The 21,530-nt window shown below is 37.4% G+C and overlaps 1 protein-coding gene across 1 annotated transcript; it reads right to left on the reverse strand.

Annotated features, from left to right (window-relative positions):
• Positions 1 to 2,209: 2,209 nt before the first annotated feature.
• Positions 2,210 to 15,203, reverse strand: WASHC3 (WASH complex subunit 3; the record flags this gene model as incomplete). Its single annotated transcript, XM_079546338.1, has 7 exons — positions 2,210 to 2,294; positions 5,628 to 5,692; positions 10,159 to 10,269; positions 11,114 to 11,242; positions 11,780 to 11,845; positions 14,071 to 14,169; positions 15,153 to 15,203. 7 exons carry the CDS (start codon positions 15,201 to 15,203, stop codon positions 2,210 to 2,212), a joined length of 606 nt encoding a protein of 201 aa, XP_079402464.1.
• Positions 15,204 to 21,530: the final 6,327 nt, after the last annotated feature.

The following is a 21,530-nucleotide window of genomic DNA, read 5'->3' on the forward strand; positions in this document are numbered from 1 at the left end:
ACCTATACAGCAGAGAAAACAAAGTGGCAACATTTTTCTTTAGGCTCCCAAAAGCCTAACACAACCAAACTGCACCAAAGAATACAGCTACCCTGCAAAAAATATCTTAAGCAATTAAATTCAGCATGCTTATATGAACAAAATTACTGTTTAATGACAAATATATGCACATGTAACAACTGATCGTCTCACATAAAAATGGACTGTAGGTTAAGGGCATCTTATGCTCCATTTAAAAGGTTACAGAACTGTAAAAGACAACCTATTTTATCTTCTTCAGACTGAAATTACTTCACAGAAAAAGCTTCTTCAAAATGATAGACAAAACGTTAAGTCAGGTTCAGTTTTCCTCTAGTCAGAGTGCTAACATAGCTTAGGTAATACTCCAAACTGCTACTCTCAAAACTCCCTCCTTCAGCTAGCAGATTGTCACAACTTCAGTATAGCTGATCATAAAGAAACATGAGTTAAAGAGACTTCAGAAGAATTTTCCCAATTTTGTTTAGAACACAAAGGAGTAAAACGGCACTGCAACATTGGTTTACAAAACATCGCTTTTATTATACAGATCACTTAAATAAGCTTTCAAATATAGATTTCAAAAAGTTTTTTAATATGTTTCTAAAGTAACATTATAACATTTACTTCTGAAATATTTATTGCTAATATGTTAACATTTCTCAAGTTTTGCCAAGTGTTAGCTACTGAATATTTCTGTTTGTGTTCAATAACAATTAACTCATCACTCTTCCAGACACTTTCTAGTGCCTATATACCTTCCTCCAAGGGATTCAGATTATATTCTGATTTACGCGTTATGAAGAGCTTGAATACATCTGCTTGACTCAAATGGGAGCCATGCTTAAGTTACAGGAAAAAAAGATCAGCTACCCTATTGAAGTGACATAAATAACTAAGAGAGGAGATAGTGACTCAGCCATTAAGGCTAACAAATTTACACACTCAGAGATTCACTTTTAGTATTTTCTTGGTCTTGGGAAGAATGTGAAATACCAAAAAGTGATTGATTGCCTGGTCACACTATTCTGGTATAATCACAATAGTCTGGGGAATTCAAATAGATTGTGAAGAACTTAATGTGGAACAAATTATATTAAAGAAGATTCTTTAATGAAATGTCATTTTTGACTCACACAGCAGATTAACTACTTTGGAGGGAAGTCTTCAGGGCCAGCCTGGCTCCAAATAGATTTCTTCATATTGTTACCCAATGCATCCTCAAAAGATAGCAAGGTAGTTTCACCATTACATAAACTGAATTTTGACTACTGAAAATATCAGCCAGGCCACTATCATGGAGGTGATTTTTTTATCCTATGTGAACTGCACAGCAACAACTCCTTTCCAACAAGCCAAAAAGTGCTCATAAAATGTTTTTTATTGACCCATGTGAGAGTAAAAAGTGAGAATCTGGTATTCTGTTAACAATGTCCCAGTCACTTGCTTTTCTTAGTGAACTTAAAAAAAAAAAACACTTTGCAGTATCTGTAGTTTCCTTCACCACTGTAACCTGAATTTGATAAAAAATTACACTGAAGAGCAGGAATTTATTTAACAACTTTGTATAACCTCTAGCATGAAATCAAATAGCAGTATATACTTTAAGAATAGGTATTTTAAATGTGTAGTCTAGGCTCTTTCAAAACAGAATATCACTGATATGCAAACACTGTGAGATAGGTGGCTTCAGTGCAATTCTTGTCATACCACTTCAAAAATACAGCACATTTGAGAGGAATAAAAAAAAAAAAAAAGGCAGTTCGTAAGTTTAAAAATAAATTTTGATAAGTTACTTTAACTGAATGCTGTGGGACAGAAGGCAACTTAGGTTAGAAGTCTTATACAGAAACCCAGGAATGAACAGAATGCAGTCTTACAGACCTGGAGGTTTAAAGAAACAAAATTTCTGAGTTTTTTTTTTAGGTAACTCCAGAAGAATCAGAAAGAATCTGAACTAACAAAGGATAAACATCACAAGGATATTGCAATCAATTTTCATGATGGAAAGGTTCAGGTCAAACACGTTGCCTGCCCAGACTTCTTGGGAGAGAACACAGAAGATCTCAGTGCTAAGAAAAGCTGTCAGATAAATCATGTCACCCACGTGATGCACACAAAATCATTATTTGCAAAAGCTCCAAACATATTAGCACTTAACGGAGGTTTCCAAAGGCTAAAATTGGTCTTTTTAGTCACTAAAGGAAGATTCACTATCAGAACTGTCTTCTGCATTCCCATCATCTCCCCAAGCAGGCACAGGGGCATCTGGAGTCCTGCAGGCAAGAAGAAGTGTTTATGTTGTAAATCCTAGAAGGTAGTTGAGTAACTCAGTAGGCCATGCCTTTTACCAAATGTACATGCGATTTATATCCACAGCATTTAACATATTAATTGTTAGCTTTACAAATGCACACCTTAACGGCGTTGCTTCACCTAGAACTGAAAGATCAATACTAGAAACTGTAACTCATTGGACATTAAAATTCTGTAGATATCACTTTGAATGCACACCTTCAAGACTATTGGAAATTACGATAGTTCACTAAGAAGCAGCAAACACTTGAAGAGAGTTGAAAGCAGGCAATACTGATTAATATTTTTTTTTTTTTTTTTTTTAATCAGAGGTTATAGGGCTGAAAGGAACATGCTGTACACCATTAAGCAGTGTAAATAGTACATGAAAAAAAAATAAGACAGGAAATGAACAATATTGTATCCAACTAAAACTGCAGGGATAATTTAGAGAAGCAAAGAAGAATTACTCAGAGTGGAATTTGGCTAGAACACTGGGTTAAATTTGACATGCAAGAGCAGCCATGGGATTTTTATTGACTATAAATGATCAGACTTCTAGTATTTAGTTTTGAGAAGAATATTTAAGATGGACCTCAACATCGTGTCAAAACATTTGCTTGGAGAAATCTACTGGGAATGGAGGACAGAGTAGCAAGTCATCTACAGAACAACCACCACTACTGACCACAGATGCTGGTTCTCCTTTGAGACTCTCTTTTATGTAATGAGTTTGACAATACAAGCAAGACTGCCCCTGCTAAATTCAGAAACCAGAGTACAAAGTACACGTGCAGCTATACTTGGCAAAGGGCAAAGAATCATCTTTACAGAAAATAGCTTCTTATAGTTAAATGCTCTTTTTGATAAAACATAAAATTTAACAAGTAAGGTAATAATTGCACACTTTTTTCCTGTTGTTATTTGTCTTTGGGTTACCATTCTGTGTCATGCCAGAGTATTTCTTACCCAACTTCAATTGTTTATTTTAATGTCTCTGTTGGAAATCCCTAAGGTGCACTAACAGTTTATAAGCATTCGGGGATGAAAGTAAGAAGTGCATAAAAGAACCGTAAGAGCCTTCTCCCACCCCCCTGCACACCTCCAAAATAAATTAAGAAAGGGTTTTCTTTCTCATGCAAATACCACTTCACAATATTATTCCTTGTTGCCACGGTAATGACAAAACAGAAGAGCTGTGCAAAGACATGTGATCTGGAGAGAGCAGTGCAAAAACTCTCCTTTAGTTAGGAGAAGATCGCAATGAATTCCTTTACTTCAGGAGAAGCAGGACAAAATCTCCTGGAATTGTAGACAGGCAAGAGAAAAAGGATAAGAAACAAAAGTTAAAAATTAGATAAACTAGCTTAATAAAATAGGCAGTTTTCAAAAAAAGCTTGTAGAAAGCTGAGAAAGGAGTGATAACAGAAGTAGAGGTAAAACATCCAAAGGAAGAGACCATAAACATCTCATTATTAGTCAGCTGCCCTGAGGCCACAGAAAAAACACACAGTCACCAACAGGCAGCTGGGACAGTCTGTAGCAAGTGACTCAGCATACAGCAATATGTAAATGTTCCTAAATTTCACTGGGACTGAGCTAACAGGCCTGAGCCACCTGAAGGCCCACGAAATGTTGCACGAATGGCAAGATATATATTAAAAAGTCTGTATGATACTGGGACAAGAAAGCAAGAAGATTAAAAAAAAAAAAAAGAAAGTTTGCCATGGTTTCTCAAGATACACTTGAAAAAAAAATAAATCTCAGTAATACTGCTTATTTACACACACACACACACACACACACACACACACACACACACACACACAGAGGAAATGTTAGTCACCTTGCCAAAAATAATTAGCTTTCTTTAACTAGGCAGATAGGCAGTAAAATTTTTGAATTGGTAACAACTTAAAGACAATCTGCCTGAATGTCAGTGTTTCAAAGAATCCTTGAAGATGGACTGAGACCAAACCCCAGTCATATTCTGTGAGCCTCAAATAACGGTAATAAATTTCTGTCTTAACTCCATCTTAACTCAAATCAGGAAATCCAAAAGCAGATACTTAAAAACACAGCTGATTATTTTTCTTTTTTCTTTTTTTTTTTTTTTTTTCCATTTGCAATAAAAAAATCCATCAAAGTATGAGCAAATAGCATTTACACAAAAGTATGTACTAGGAATACAGAGTAAGAAACAGAACAGATTTAACAAACATATAGTAAACACACGTTTGATAATCCTTTCTCAGACCTATATAAATTCTTACTTGCATTTTTATTTCTTGTTTGATCAGTAAAAATATCAAATTTTTACTGAGAGGAATAACTACTTCAGGCTTACTCAGACACCAGGAAGCAGCTGAGAGATAAAATGACTCAACATATGACAGTAACTCAGTTTCCCAGTATTTTCATTTTAGTAAACATACTGTAATAAGGCTCCACCAAAAGGAAAAGAGGACTTGATATCATCATACATCAGCAGTTTCTGCAGAGGATGCAAGTATTTCAAATGGTTTGGTGGCTACAGGATAAGAACAAAACTTACTGTTTATTATTTCATCACTCTCAGTTTAATACGTTTTGTGAAACAGTGCAATGAAACTAAGCTACATCTCAAAATGTAAGATTCTAAAATCTGTACTTTAGATAAATCAGTACTGAAAATGATTATCTGTTCTTAGTAGTTGTTACGTTAGGTTGGCTCAATCCAGTTACAACACTGAAATGTTGACTTTAGCTTACTCTATTTATGCTGAGCATGTACACTGTATCAGTACACTCTACTGAGGGAATCTGATAATAAGCCTATTACTTCTCATATACATAAAGCAAAATAAAATAGAGCTTGTTTTTATTACTCTACAACAATGACATCTGGCTACCAAAGTGTTGGAAGAAAATTTCTGGGATATATCTCATACTGAAAACAGTACAGACAAAATGGCAACTGATACACTATTTGATTCCCTGTTGCTAGATGCACATTGACAGATGTCACCTTGTCACTGCTATATCCTTTCAATTGAACCTGTGCTTAGCTTGGAAGAAGTGATCCCACTTCTTCTCAAGTTTGGTAGGTAATGTTCTGCAACTTTCTGTTCGGGAGGGTGCAATATATGTCCACCTACATTCCAAGCTCGGCGTTTCTTGGGCTATGCCTTGGACTAGACAATATTGAAAAGGCATCTCTTACTTGAGATCACATCCTTCATCCTATGATGCCCTTCTCAGACCATCTTTTTTCAACAAATGGTTGCATTCCAGCCCGACTGAAAGTTACAATTTGGAAAGGAAACATTACTTACTCAAGAAGATCTGGATTTAGCCCCTCAGAAATCATTTTGTTTCGTATGGCCATAACAGGAACACCCTGTGTAGGAGGAGAAGTATAATATAAAACTACTGGACACAAATTAGTGAATTTCACAGCTTCTTCTGAACTCATTTTCAGAAAAAGATGCATAATCACACAATGAACAAGAACATGGATTGATAATCTCACTTGCCATCAGTATGAACCTAGAAGCAAGTAATGTCGGAGATCAAAGCTCTTTTTAATCCTTCTTATCTTTATGGCAAAATGTCTCAAAAAACTTGAGGAAATCAGCAACGGACAGATTGATTTGCAATTCATGCAGATAAACCCAGTATGATGAAGTTATATCTCTCAATGAGAATATGAAGAAAGCACAAAGTAGCACAAAGACAGCAGAGAGCAGCTGTGCTGGAAAGACAAGAGAACTCAAGACATGCAAGGTACAGCTTCAGTGGTAAAAGCATCTCCTATTGCTCTGGAAAGGTTTCTCATGGTACTGCCAAAAACTGGAAAAGTCTTTGTAAAGTATGCAGGAAAAAGGCAAACTGGACTTGAGAAGAGAATGACAATTTAAAAGTGAATCCTCTGAATACAAGTGCTTGTGAAGTCAGGGTTGAATCTTCAGTGATGTGCAGACAGATTACAGCCAGCTAAGATAAAATAACTTTTGTCTAAAGTAAATAAAATAGTGATAAAATAATGAACAGTAATGACTGATGTTCCAGAGAAGAACACAGCACTAATGACAACTGCAGTAGATAACCTGGCAAAGTGTGAGCTAAGCCAGTTGCATAAAGTTAGCGGTCTACTAGGACTAGACAAAAATCTGACTCAAACAGTTGTGAGGCATTAGATTATGATACATAATTTCTCAGTAAATAACATTTCATGTACATGACAAAGGGGAAACAGTTGAGTATTTTATGACTGTTTAATGCATAGGGTCTTTCATCAGCACTGAATTGTTTACGCGTCAGTTCAAGCCAACTGAAAACAAGGCACTCTTATTTGCTCTCAATGAAAGGAAGCTTAGTATATGAACTAATAACAGTGGAGCGGAGACTGTTGTATCGTTATGCTCTCACTTGGAGAAGTGTTTTATTCCAAAACTGTATGCATCAACATATGCAAGAATCATTTTAAAACACAGAATCTATTATCTGATAAAGATTTTTCTTTTTAAATCAGTATGCCAACCGCTAAATTCATAAACTAACAAGTTTGCTTTGTAGCTAGTGGAAGACACTTAAGGTCACAGCTACTGGAGAAATCTCTTCAATACTTGCAGACTCGTAACTCAGAGACTTTGTAGAACGCACTGCTTCAACAGTTGTTAACAGAAATAGATTTTGCACCAATTATAAAATAGAGGAATTCATGCAATACTAACTAGCTCTCTCACTGTTGTAGCATCAGAAACACTGTGATCATTCATGTACTAGCATAAGGTAACTCATTACTTTTAAGACTGTTCTTGCGAGAAGTCACAGCCATCTTAACTTCTTAAACACCTTTTAGGTATTTTCTGCTTATAAACAGAAACTTTATGTTCCTCAAGTACCATTTTTTCCCTATTGGTAAATTCTGCCCTATTAAGTTTTTTTTAACATTTGTAGTCCCAGTCCAAATAAAAAATAAATTTAATCTGAAAGACAATACGTCTGAAGACTGGAAAAAAAGATTTCAATACCTTCATGTATCAGATTTACCAAACTTATCATAAGTTTAATCAAAATTCCCCTGAATGCTGTACACCTTTTTCATCAAGAGAGAACAAATAAGTTTATATCTATAATTGTTTATAATACAATTAGGGTACTACAAATACTGTATCCTTCATATTTTCTTAAGTTTAAACTGGAAAATCAGAGTCTAATAGTGCTGCGTATTATTAAAATAAAACAATTATTTTAAATCTAAACATTAACTATAAACTATGATTACACTGAGCAAACAAGTCAACTTAAACAGCAGGTGTATTTTTTTAACACAAGCCATCACTGAAGTCCCATCCCTGTCTCTGTCCACTTAAAGTTTGATACAGTGTAAATTCAGCACACTGTACCCCAGCCTATATCCAGGCTCGCCCTGTGGCTTAAGAAGTGTGCAGACCCTGGAGAACCTACACTGCAAGTGGCAATCTCATTGTAAAAGAGGTTTTGGTCCTCCTCAGTTCAGAAAGAGGTTAAATATCATTACTGCTGGCAACTACTTAGGATCAGTGTAGCAATCAAATTTCACTTTTATTTGAGTTCTTTAAAGCAAGAATCAATGTATCTTAGGCCAATCAGTATCTTGGCCTCTACACAGTCACATCTGGTGTTTAGAATCTACCAGAAGTACATTTACTTTAAACATACCATGTATCTGAAGCCCTGCAGTACTCCTCTCACTCTGTCAGTACAAGAATTCTGAACATTTACTGTAGCAAACATGATACTCTTTTCGTAATGTTTGCTTGAATACTACTGCTTTGTATTTAAGAAAAAAAAAAAGAATTTTTGTTCAACGGCACTCCATCAAAATGAGTTTGTTACAGTTCCACAGAACAGCTATCTTCAGTGTAAAAGAAATATCACTTCCAGTGCTAATTCTCCAATACTAGAAATATTGCGGGCCATAAATAAGTGATCAGTTCAAATAAATCTTCACCTAGAAACTTAATTTCAGCAAATAAGTGACACTAACTGAACTACTCGACTGGGCGAGAAGACTAGGTTGGCAAATAGAAAAACACACATTAATATGTAGCATGTTAGCTTGACTTTCCTACCACACTGTTTACAACTGGCAGAAGAGTCATCAGGAACTGCCAGTACAAAGGATAAATGTGGAAAGTGAGATCTTACTCCTCCAGCAGTCACCAAAAAAAAAAAGTCAAAGTAATTAGACCATCCAGCACTTTCACATCCACTTTGAAATCTGGCATCAAATCAATACACTAACAAAGTATTCCACCCTTTGCCACTATCCCACCGCTTGGCTTTCCACATGATTTGTAATAAGCCAATTTGTGATTCAAATGAAAACTAAGCTCTGGAACATCATCCAAAGAACTAAGCTCACCAACTGTAATAATTGCTCCGAAGAGGGAAAAAAACCATGCAGTCAGTTTTCACATAATTGTTACAACATTTTACTATACTGTGAGTTAGTAATGTTTTCCAGGATTATCATATATATTTTAGAGAAAAATTTCCAATGATTGCTGGAAAATAAAGACAGATCTTTTTTCTTTGTTTCCAATGCTGTTTTTAGTTTTGTGGATGTGAAAAAAGAGCTCTTAAAAAAAAAAAAAAAAAAAAAAGTCACAAAGAATCTCCTACCAATGTTTTCACTCCTTCATTTGCATGAATGTAAGTATTGAGATTATACTCATTTTCTGTTTATCTATAGAAAAAAAGATGAAGAGGGAAACTAAACATGCATCATGAATAGCAGGGAACTGAAGTGGAAGTAATTAGTTAAACAATTCTTCTACCTCTACTTTGAGCTAATTAGTTAATATTTCTACCTCTACTTTGAGCCCTATGGGAACAATAAACTCTCCTGCTCTAGAGAATACTGGCAAAGCTTTGTTTTGTACCCTGCAGCAAATAAAAGCTGCAAGCATGTCTGTGTGCAGGGAATGACATCAATTCTGCCAGAGTAACTACGCTTCCAGTGCAATCTTCTATAACTCCAAGTAGTATCACTCTGCTTTTACACATCTTCGTACCCTCAGTTCACAACTATATTGGCAGAATTTTGTAGAAAGAACTCGCCTGAGGCTGTCTGCAGGAATACATTACATCAAACCATTTCTTAGAGAAGACATACTGCAAGTATGCAGATGGCTCCAAAAGTAATGCCTCCTATTTATTTCCATGAAATAAATAAGTACAAAGAACACAATAACACTTCTTTTATTGAGCAAATTCTCAGCTACAAAACACCATTTTTCAACACCATTAGCTGTGCCTCTTTTTTTTTTTTTTTTTTTTAACCAGAAATGAACAAGAGTCTGCATGCTGTGCTCATAAAAATTCACAAGACTGTCCAGAATATGACTTGTCCTTCACATCATTGTTACATCTATTGATGTAACCACTCACTGCCTCACTGTGCTCACATTCACTGTTTGGTCTCCATAAACATTTAGCTAGTATTGATAAATGTAACTGGTACCATTTTTCCACACAGATAAATTCAGTTACATATCTTTGCTACATATACACTCTTGTATCAGACACCATTTTGTTATGCTGCCCCTCTGCTGCCATCTGTTGCACAACAGATGTAACAATGTTGATGGGAAGGTTCTAACTCTACTGCCGTAACACCAACATCTGCTTGTGACACTGTGGGACAACACTATAAAAAAGGAGGCATTACCTTCAGAGCAATCCTTGCATGTTAATGCTACTCTAGCTTAAAGATTATTGACACAATGTATGCCTTCCACATTCACTTACAGTTGTGTGTGAAGTTTCACCTAAAAATAACTGACTACCCAAAGAATGATATGACAGCTGACTTACCACTTGTACCATTTTGAGATATCTGGCATATCTTGGGTCTTTCGCCACAGTTCTCATATTTTCTGTTACTATCTCCGTTTTCTGTAGTGCTTCTTCATGTTTATTGTTCTGCTGTATACAAGGAAGATAAGACTTCAGTGGTTAGGCTAGGTACACAGAACAGAAGCACTGAGAGACTTCAATCCAAGAAGTTTGAACCTGAAGAGTAAAGTACAACTCCTCTTATATCACGATTTTTCTGATCTATACTCACAGAATCATAGAATCGCAGGGATTGGAAGGGACCTTAAGAGATCATTGAATCCAACCCCCAAATACTTCTGGCAACAATTTACTGTACAACACATGGAAAAAAAATTCAACAGTCCAATACCACAAGACATCCATGCAGCCTAAAGCAACCATCAACTGTATTTAATAAATAAAACAGAACTAATTTAAACACGTTCTTTATATGAAAGATTTTGCTAAGATCATATTTATTATGCTTATACTGTAGCTCTCTCCCCAAGTGGTCAATGCATTCTGCCCTCACTTTAATAACCTCTATTAAAAAAGTATGCTAGACACTTGAAGTTGACCTAGAAGCTCACATTCTAAAACACAAGAACTGGAATTATGTGAGATGAGCTGCTCCTTTCATTCATGACCTTTCCAATCTCTGATGTAATTCATGTGTATATTTTAGTGTGACTGAGCAAAGAGGATGAAATCATTTACTATTTGATTTGAGTTAGTTCTAGTTATTTAACCCACATATTTATGAAAGGGTGTGGCCTTGTTTTAGAAGCCACTTGTTTAGTTTCATTAATGAAAAATGTAACTTTAGATCTTTACAGCTGGTGTGACTGCCCTCTTTATGTAGACTTACTTCTTCCATTTGCTTCAATTGAGATTAGAAATTTGATATGGAGAAGTATATTCCTTCAATACACTATTTATTTTCATTACTTACTCCAGACTGAGGTGACACAGCTGCCTGTTGATCCGTAGTAGCTGGTGCCATGGGACTACTTGTAACATTATTCAGATTTGCACTGGACACTTCAAATTTGACATCCTCTAGGCCAGGAATAGAGGATAACTGATTGGACAAAACATGATCAATATAAGCAGTGAGCATATTCTAAGTCTATACATAGAAGAAAGTCTGCAGTATGTCACTTACTATTTCACAGGTGAGTTTCACATTAACATAGCTGTAATATTTTATCACTAGTTTTGGCATTCCAATTGCCTCTCTTTTCACACTCCTTCACCCTCTGCCCCCCTCCTCTCCCCCCCCCCCCCCCCAAAAAAAAAAAAAAAAAGAAAGAAAAAAGGGACTTCCCTGTTCAGGTGGTTTCTATAAGAAAATCCCAAAATGCTCAGATGAAGCCTTTACTGGTTACACTGAGCTGCAGGGCAAGAAAGGTTTCAACACCTTCCAGCATTTTGCTACTGCCAACAGAAATTGCTTCTGTCATTAACAAAAGAATTGTTTAAAGTTTTGGCTATTTTTTCTTGCAGCTAATTAAATGATAATTCATGACTACTGGTTATATCCTTACGTCACCTTATCTAAAGAACATACATCAGACACATCTGTCACTGCTCAAAGTTAGTCTGTACACATACAAACCTTTGCATCCAGTATATTGAGTGTTGTTTCAATTTGCTGGATACGGAGAGAGAGTGCTGACAATTTCTAGAATAGAAAACAATTAAGATGTGAAAACACTCTCCTGGGGGCCACTAATATACATAACAGCGTTAACATCTAGTTAAATAAAATCTCTTTTGGTTTCAACTTGCAAAAGACAGTAGAGTATAGATGAGATGAACGTACATGAAATAAATGAAGCAACGCCATCACCCCTTTTTAGTACAGTAGCTACAGGGGTTCAAACTGTAACTAATTTTACTACGTATTATTTGACATACAGAAATGAAGACAGATTATGTACAAATGGCAGCCAAAGTAAGCAGGGCACTTTGGGCAACCAAATGACAGACTAATGGCAGACACACTGTACTCTCACAGTTGACCAAAATAACTTCCTTCAAAGCTTTTTCCAAATGTGAAGGAAGAAAAGATGTGATGTGTGCATATGCAACTGAACACATACAAACAGAAATATCTGATAAAGACTATAGCAGGTGAATGGAAGTCTTAGATAGTCACAGTGAATCTGGACTAACCAGAAGGTTTATATTTTCCAAGTATACCTCAATAAAATTTTGATATATTTTTCTTACAAACAACTTAAGTTTTTCTAAATTACTCTATAAGCGCAGTCACTCTGTTAACTAATCATTACCATACTCCACCAGACCTGTCCAAGTGAAATTGGCTTAGCACACAGGCTGGCAGATATGTACCACTCTGACAGCTCTCTGGCACATGGGCAAGATTCTGCCTGGCTCTTAAGCAGAGCTTTAACACCCTAAGAAAATGGCAGTTCTGCCAATATGCTGAAAAAGTAAAAAGAGAGTGATAAAAGTTAGTCTTTCTGGATAGCACGCTGACTTGTTTACAGACGGCTCTTTGTTCACAAAGAGAAATCAGCTGTCTTGAAAGGATCTATAAACTCTGCAAGCAGTGGACAAAAGGGGAAGAAAGATGCACAAAAGATAGTTCTAAAGACATATCAGCTTGACAAGAATTTAGAGGTAGGCTGGTGGCAGCCTGAATTCTGAATTTCCTGACTTCTGCTGATTTACACTGGGACCATTTACATTAAAAACACTTCTGTACTTCATAAATGCAAAATCTTTTCAAGTTTGTAGAGTAACTACTAAGTCTGTTCAGCAACAACACATTTAGGTTAACTAATAACTGCTTTATTAATCAGACTTCATAGTGTTGCTCCGTGCTCAAGATGGCTTTATGTATACACACCTTGTTTTCTGCAGTGCCTTATATAATAAGTAATATTGAGATCACATGAAAATCCAGTTCTGGACAACTGATAACATCACTGGGCAGTGACAATATCCCATATACCAAGTCAAGAAAATCCGGAATTTTTGATTTTTTTTTTTTTTTTTTTTTTTAAATTTTGAAACCTATGTGTTAATATAGTAGTCAAAATTTATATTTGCCAAGAGTCTGGCTGTAACCTTTACTAATATAAGAATTTCTTGTAACAAGGTTACACTGCTTACTCTGGATCTGACAATTGCTGATAGCTAGGGCTGTACAGTGGCTTTTGTTGAATAACCTAGTACACAGCTACAAAAAGCCCCACAAATGACAGAAAGTTAAGCTTACAGCCACATCAGAAAACATCAATTCTACAACTGAAGAAGCATTCTTTTCCTGTCCTGTGGAGAATTTTAGTCCTAGTAAAACTCCAATGACATTAAATTTGAGAGAAAAACTTACTACTGATTTTTAAGAACTTTTTTTTCCTTCACAAATCATAAACATCAACTGCTTCATGTTCCACTTGCCAAAAACATCCCTTTTTCACATCAAAAATTGTTCACCTCCAGAGATATTTGTATACCGCCCTTTTAAAGTAAAGGCAGAGAAATCTGAAAGCAAGTTTTGATGCAGTGCTCTATGACACAGATGAGGGGAACAGAGAATGTCAAAATGGTGTCAGCACCAACAGAGCAGCCTCTTTCCAAAATGAGACTATATTCACAGTAGAAGGCTCTAAGAAAGAGAATCAAAGTTCAAAAGCTATGCCAAATATGAAAGTTCAATGAAAGAAGGTTAAGCGAGGCATAATCAGCAGTGGATATATTGGAGGAAAAAAAAAATCTGTCTTAGTAATGCATTCAAGATGAGCAGAAAGACTGATGAGCAGACTAGATTCTAAAGCTACTGTTACAAATGCAGCAAAAATAGTGATGTAAATGGTCCTCATTTCTAGGAATCTTTCTCATGGAATAAAGTGAGGGATGAAAAATAGCAAAACATACCTCTTCACAAACAGTAGAAAAGCGGTTCAGAAACTGCACTGTGTGAACAACAAATTGGTTTAGAAACGCTACAGTTCTTTTCTGCTGAATAGCAGGAACCTGCAGTAAACAATACGAGAAAATGAGACAATTTGTAGGTGTTAATCCTCATGTTTGGACTGAAAAACGTATTATAAAATGCAAAATTTCAGGAAAAATATTTGGAGATCTGCCTTAAGCGTGTTTGCTATGGATGCATAAAATCTAAATTTACGTAACATATATGAGGATTGCTCCAGAAGTAATGCCCCCCATGTTATGATGCTGGCCAATGACATCAGAGGCGGATGTTGGTGGTATGGCAGCAGAGGCTGAAACCTTCGCACTGATATTCTGTTACATTTTGTGCGATGTTGTTTCCACGAGGAAAAAATGGCACCTGTTGATATTCGTGGAGGCTTTCTGAACGTTTCTGGAGACCAAACAGAGGCTGTGAGCACAGTGAGGCTGTGGTGGTGTGTTTCAGCAGCACTGACAGCAAGTGGGTCACCTCTGCTGGTGCAGATTGTTATAAGCACAGCATGCAGGCTGTTACTCGCTACTGGTGAAAAGACAGAGCTACCGGTGGTGACTTTGAACAATCGTGCTTTGTAGCCGAGAATTTACCAAACAGCATTATTCTGCTCTTTGTTGTAGTTTCCATGGAAATTAAATAGGAGGCACTACTTTCAAAGCAACCTAAGTAAAAAATCCTTTCCCGCCACCAACATACTAAGAACTTGAAAAGTGGCAGGATGCATGGAAAAAAAGGATAATATCCAAATGAAGGAATGTTATCTTATTTCAGAAGCTTTTAGATGGAATAGCGAACTCTCCTCAGAGTTAGCATTAAGAAATAAAACATCAAGAGGGCAAAGCTGAGCTGTTCCTTCTGACGCAGGAGGAAAACAAATCCTCCACGTCAGATGCGCATGCTTTTCAAACGAAAAAGCAGAATGTTATGTTTGCCAGAGAGAAACTTTCACAACCAAAAGCGCTGCACGTGAAGCAGCTCCGCTGAGGACGAGGGATGAAGCGCCAAGCGAGGCGAGGCGCAGCCGTACCTTAGTGAGGTCGATGCCGGAGCCCACGATGGGCAGCCCGTCCTCATCCATACCCGCGGACCGATAGACTGCCCGCACCCCGGAAGCCCCCCGCGTTCTCAGGCGTGCTCGGCCCGGAAACAAAACCCCCCTGCCCGCCCTCCAGGACTGGGCTGACCGGTTTGCACATGTGCGCTGCCCGCGTGGTGCACCATGGGAAGTGTAGTTCACGAGGGGGAGTAGGCGCGTCCCTTCCCGCTACTCTGCAGCACCTCGGCCAGGCGCTGCTGAAGGGTTAACGTTACGCTTCTCCCATTTCGGCTTAACCAGAGAATCATTAAGGACGGAAAAGGCCACTAAGATCACAGAATGAAATAAGAGAATTATAGAATGGTTTGAGTTAGAAGGGACCTTTAAGATGATGTTGGTCCAATCCCCCAGCTACAGGCAGGGACACCTCCCTCTAGACCAGGCTGCTCAAAGCCCCACCCAGCCTGGCCTTGAATGCTTCCACGGATGGAGCATCCACAGCCTCTCTGAGAAACCTGTTCCACTGTCTCACCACCCTCACAGTAAAGAATTTATTCCTGTTATCTAGTCTAAATCTGCCCTGTTCCAGTTTAAAGCCATTGAAGTCCTCCATGAAGACATGTAACACGAAGCTGCTCCTTGTTCCCTATGCTCCATGCATTAGTGTACAGGCATTTGATTTGGGCTCCCATTGAGGCTGATTTAGCAGTTGGAGTTCTCTAATCCTGCACCTTAAGGGCTGTCTTGCTTGTGATCCAACTCCAGGCCCAGAGCACCCATTACCATCATCAGCCTCTAAGTGGGATGCTTTGAGGATCACCTATCTCAGCAACCCTAGTTTAAGTCCTAGTTTAAAGATTAAACTGGAAACCTTGCTGCCAAAGATGGTCTTCCTCTTCTCTGAGAGATGAACCCCATCCTCTCCCAGAAGAGCAGATTACTCAAAACTAGTTCTATCACATAAATAGCCAAAGCCCTGTTCATGACACTGTTCCCTTAACTATTCATTGATTTTCTTAATTCTATCAGCCCTTTCCCTCCCCATTTCCCTAACCTGGAGGATTGATGAGATTACCTATGCTCTCAGCTCCTTGTAGACTCTCTTGATATTCTTCAGGTTGCTAACATCTGTGTTACTGGGGCATCAGCAGGCTGAAGTCTGTGGGATGTACAAGGTCTGGCTGACTCTGTGTCACATACCTGATGAGGGCCCCTGGCAAGCAGCAGACCTCTTAAGATAGCAGGTCAGAATGACAAATGGATGCCTCTGTACCCCTCAGAAAAGAATCACCCACCACAATCACCTGTCAATTTTTCTTAGTTGCTGTAGTTGATCTGCAACAGGTCTGGCTGCCTTATTCAGTTCAGACAACGTACCTGTTGCTGTTTCTCTTTCCTTCTCAGACTGCAGAAAGTCAAAATGGTTCCACAGAGGCACATCAGGCTTTGGGGCAGGCTTCTTCTTCTTGTTAGTCCTTCTCATGGCTATTTGCCATTTCTCATCACTGTTGTCTTTCTCTCCAAATGGGTGTGCAAGTGGAGGAGTTTGGGACTGCTTGGCCCCAGACTGTAGATTCAATACAGGCCGCATGTGAAACTGGCTATTTCTGCCTCCCTGATAGTACGCAGCCTTTTGACAAACTCCTGTAGGTCAGTCAGTTGTTGCAGCTGACATAAATTACGAACTGTGAACAAAGACTGAGATTGTTACTTTACAGCACAACTATGTCATGCTTGACTCAAACTGATGGTCCCTATAAAAGCTTCAGAAGGGGATCTGATCTCCTGGCACTGCCACCCACATCTACTATTCATGCTAATAACATTTTGAATATGCTATGTACAGTTAGAGAGTTATAAATGAAAGCTAAACAGAAAGTATATTTGATTCCATGTTGTTCAATATTAAATATTTAATTCCTGCATCTTAACAGGTCCTTTCTGGTTTAAGCCATCTGTTCTCTGGAACTCATATGCCAGACAACTGTTTGAGACCAAAGTTGTAAAAGAACAAGTCATGAAACAAGAGAACATGTTGTCTCTATTAAAAGTCAGAAATTGCCAATACATCATGCATCTAATCCCTCGGCTGATTAACTACAAATGACAGATGAGAAATTAGTTTTAAATCCCCAAAGATATGGCTCCAGACAGAGCATTAGGCCACACTTGCATTTGTAAGTAAACCTCGGCTTGAACACTATATGCAAACTGCATCCACTGGCAAATTCTATGAAAACCCTATGAGACTTAGAACTTATGTTAGCCAGGAATAATCAGTTCAGAAAAGAATCTATCCTTTGGAAAAGGGATGGGAACACCGAATTCCTAGTCTTCACATCAGGGGTAAGTTTTGGAGAATCTAGGCTAAGCAGCTAAAAGTCTTAGAATGATGGTATGTGCTACGTTGGTAATCTTTCTTCCAATGGAACAAGAAGCAGCCCAACTCACTCAGTAAAGCTTCATTTTAATTCTAAGATTGTGTACTATGGGAAGGCAAGAAAAATCAGGGTGATATGGAGCCCTTGTTTATGGCAGTCAATTCAACTAGCATGTAGCAGAGGAAATTCTTGGTAAAAGTTCTTTCTGGCTACATCTGAATACTGCTAAATCTAATAAAAAGCTATCTAAATTTAGAGCAGTTAAGAATGTACCATAGTTGGAAGCTGTCAGTAGGAAGCTTCTCATGTGATGAAGAAACAAAATAACACTATTTACTTTAATACTCGGAAGATTATAACCCCAAACCGCCCTGCTAATTTTAAAATGTTAAAAAGAAAAATCAGTTTACTTCCAAATCATTTCATTTTGCCAAGCATTTTACAAACCCCACATTCAGAATCTGTGACAGCTAGAAAGCTGCAGATAGAGCACCTAGATTTGTTACTCCAAGCTTACATAAAACCCTAATTCATGTAGGAAACAGCATTTCTTTTATTTCATGCTTTTTATTTCATCACTTTCTTTAAGTAACCTGCTGCCACACTCACAGCTTTGTTACCTTTTAGTAAAACATTACATAACAAAGTCTGCTCACCCATACTGTTTGAATTGTTGAACAAACTGTATTTTCTATTATGCTGTGGGGTAAGGGCATGCAGTTGGCAACTTCTTAATCTCCCAAAGGCAGGGCAGGGGTTAGTCTGTAAAATTAAATAGGTTTAATCGACTTATAGGAATTGTGTGAATTATTTTTGGAGAAAGGAACTGCTAAACGATCCAAGCGAATGCTTCTACTTTAATTACTTCAAAAAATCCCTTAGTTATATGCAAGAAGCATTAATCTCATTTACCATAAAATGTCTGTAATGTTTTCAGGCAATGCTAGAGCAATTTAATAATGTAAATGCTTAGTTAAATTTTTAGAGACAAAGAGATTCAGATAAGTTGGACAAAAAAAATCTCACAAGAATATGATCTTCTGTGAACTTTCTGGTACTTCCTGCTTTTAATTTGGCAAAAAAATACTGCATAGAAAAAACTGCAACACAGCACTTTTTTTTCCCAGCTGGAATTAGGAAGTGCAGGGTATGAAAAGTGAAAAACAGAGTACAGGAAAATGATCTTTTCTTTTTTTTCTTTTTTTTTTTTCTTTTTCTCTCAGAACCTCCTGGAAATGTTTTAATTGATCTGTTAAACCAAAACTATTAATATTTGAACCCTCAGTGGGAGTATTTATAAAAAGAAGTATCACAGAATCATAGAATTCTTAGAGTTGGAAGGACCTTTAAAGGCCATCTAGTCCAACTCTCTTGCAATGAACAGGGACACCACAGCTAGGTCAGGCTGCCCAGGGCCTGATCCAGCCTTGCCTCGAAAGTCTTCAGAGATGGGGCATCAACCACATATATATAATTGAGCAATAATATCCTAATTTATGGATGTTAGTCAAACATGTACTTCATATCAGTACCTATACTGGATGATAAATACCACATTAAGGAATAAATACTGCACAGTACATAACTGCTGGCAGTTCATACCCTATTTATGTATATGTACATGCATACACGTGCTTAAAGGTGGAGACATGAAAGAAAGATTAAAGACTGATTAACAGCTACTAAAATATACTTCAGTTGAACATTAGTACCATGAAGATGTTTAGCCTAGAGATGCTGAGAATAACTTGCACAGCAAGCTGGAGTGCAAGTTAGCAGAGGATAACTTGTGAGTGTAAGCAAAAGCTATGATTTAGCACATGCACATGTGCCATCATGCACATGATTAGCATGCACTTGAAAGTAATGAGAACAGCAAAAGCTTCAAAGCACTGAAAGTGATTTGCTACATATATTTTTATACTACCCAAAATCAGAGCCTTTAGTCAATTGCAAAACAGAACTGCAGAGGCTGAAAAAACTGGCAAGTGCTACTGTACCTTATAGTGTTCATATGCATTTTATATGCTGATATACTGTTACAGGTCCCAGGACATAAAATTCTCTTAGAATCAGCATCGAACTCTAATAGCTATACAATTGAGAGGTAAGTTAAACAGATACAAAAAGTTGGCCCAAAAAAATTTCCAGACATGGTGTCACCTGATCCTCCATAGGGGCAATAGTTGTTTTTACTAAGGTGGTCCAATGAACAGCTGAAAAGGTCAAAGTGTAGATTAACATTTTTTTGATTTCCCATGGAGTCCTCTAAATCCATGCTTATAAATGGAATTCTGGCAAAACTTTCCATACGAAACTTGTATAGCCTCAGTGATTTTCCCCCAGCTGAAGCAATAGAAAAAAAAAAAAAAAAAAAAAACTATCTCAGTAATAATTTAGGTATGTCAGAATACGTACGCAGCAAGCCAAGAAAGGGTCAGAGAATTACCAACCCCATGATTGTTAGGCAGACTGAGTAATGCAATCTCAGGTGTTATGTAGGTTCAATTTAAAAAACAAAATGAGAATTAAGTGATATATGGGTTACAATTCTCTGAAAGCAGCTCTTTAATTTTCAGTTTTCCTGGTACAATGCTACGGCAACATCAGAGATTTAATGATAAGAAAAGCCCTGAGCTTGACAACATCATTCTAGTTCTTGGTAAATAGTTTTAAGCAGTCCTGAAAACCAAGGATCTTGGCATCATAATTAGACCATAAAGAAATTTCTGCCTCTTGTCTCCTTGTAGTTTGAGCAGCTCCAAATAATAAACAAACAAAATACCTGACTCAAAGTGTACCTGTATATATCTAATGCAAACTGCCTTTGTTAATATGTACTGTGTACTGAGTATACTTTATATTAGGCATACCAAGATGCTATATTAAATTTTGTTCTGAAGGACAAAACAAAACAAAACAAAACAAAACAAGCTGTTTCACTTTCACTACAGTAGCAGTATGGCCAAATTCCAAATTTTTCTTTCAGACCCACAAAAATTTTAGCTGTCTATGAGCCAACTACATCTCCTGTTTTTACTTTACTTTACCTTCCCTTTCACTTTCTGGTCAAAAGCTGGGGCTAAGAGCTAGATTAAGTGTTGTATCTTGAAACATCCTTCGCTTACTTTGCAAATTAAGCAAGCACCAGTCAAGATTGGACAGCCTTCCAAAACTAGGCTAATGGTAACAAAATTGTGTAAATTCTAGTCCAGCATTTTCTAGCATTTTGTGCATGGAGATTTCCTTTTGGTTACCTTTTTTTTTCTTTTTTCCAGCCATTTGCTATTAATTCTCTACTGTCCAAAATAAAAAAGGGTAAATTTTTATGGCTGTTAGTCAGTGGAGCCCAAATGGAAAACTGTGCGTCTCTGGCAAAATGAACACAAAAGAGCTCTATATTCTATGGACTCCAGGGACTCAAGTCTTATAGTAGCATCAGCTACTTGCACTTTCCTAGAAAAGATCATCTGGATGGTGACAAAGGAGGGGATGAATCAGAGTGCTACTCACTGCGGGAAGTATATTAGATGCATTAAGTCCATTTGCTACATTACAAGGGAAAATGGTGAAAGTCCTTGTATCTCTAAAAATTCCATCTATATTCTGGTTGCATCATTTGAAGAATAACTAGATACAGATAGAAGGAAAAACAGAAGATAAAAAGGGAGAGGATCTGGAGAAATGCTGTATTCTGGAACATGGCCAAAGGTGACTTGAGAAGGTAATACCAAAGGCATGATGATGCTACTCGGGAACATGCAGCTCTTAGGTCTAGCTCCATTTCCCTGACCTTATCACTCATGAACTATCACAATTCAAAGCCAACAAGCTCTGGCCTACTCCAACATTAAGACAAGCAATGAGATGCTCAGTGAAATGGAATAAACAAATGCAAAGCACTCAGTCTGATCCTGTATGACCAAAGACTGTCCAAAGAGTACAGGTCAAATTCTTTGAGAACACTGCTATAAAATTTTCTTGGTTG

The sequence above is a fragment of the Tetrao urogallus genome, assembly GCF_951394365.1.
Source record: "Tetrao urogallus genome assembly, chromosome: 1".
NCBI classification, from domain to species: domain Eukaryota; kingdom Metazoa; phylum Chordata; class Aves; order Galliformes; family Phasianidae; genus Tetrao; species Tetrao urogallus.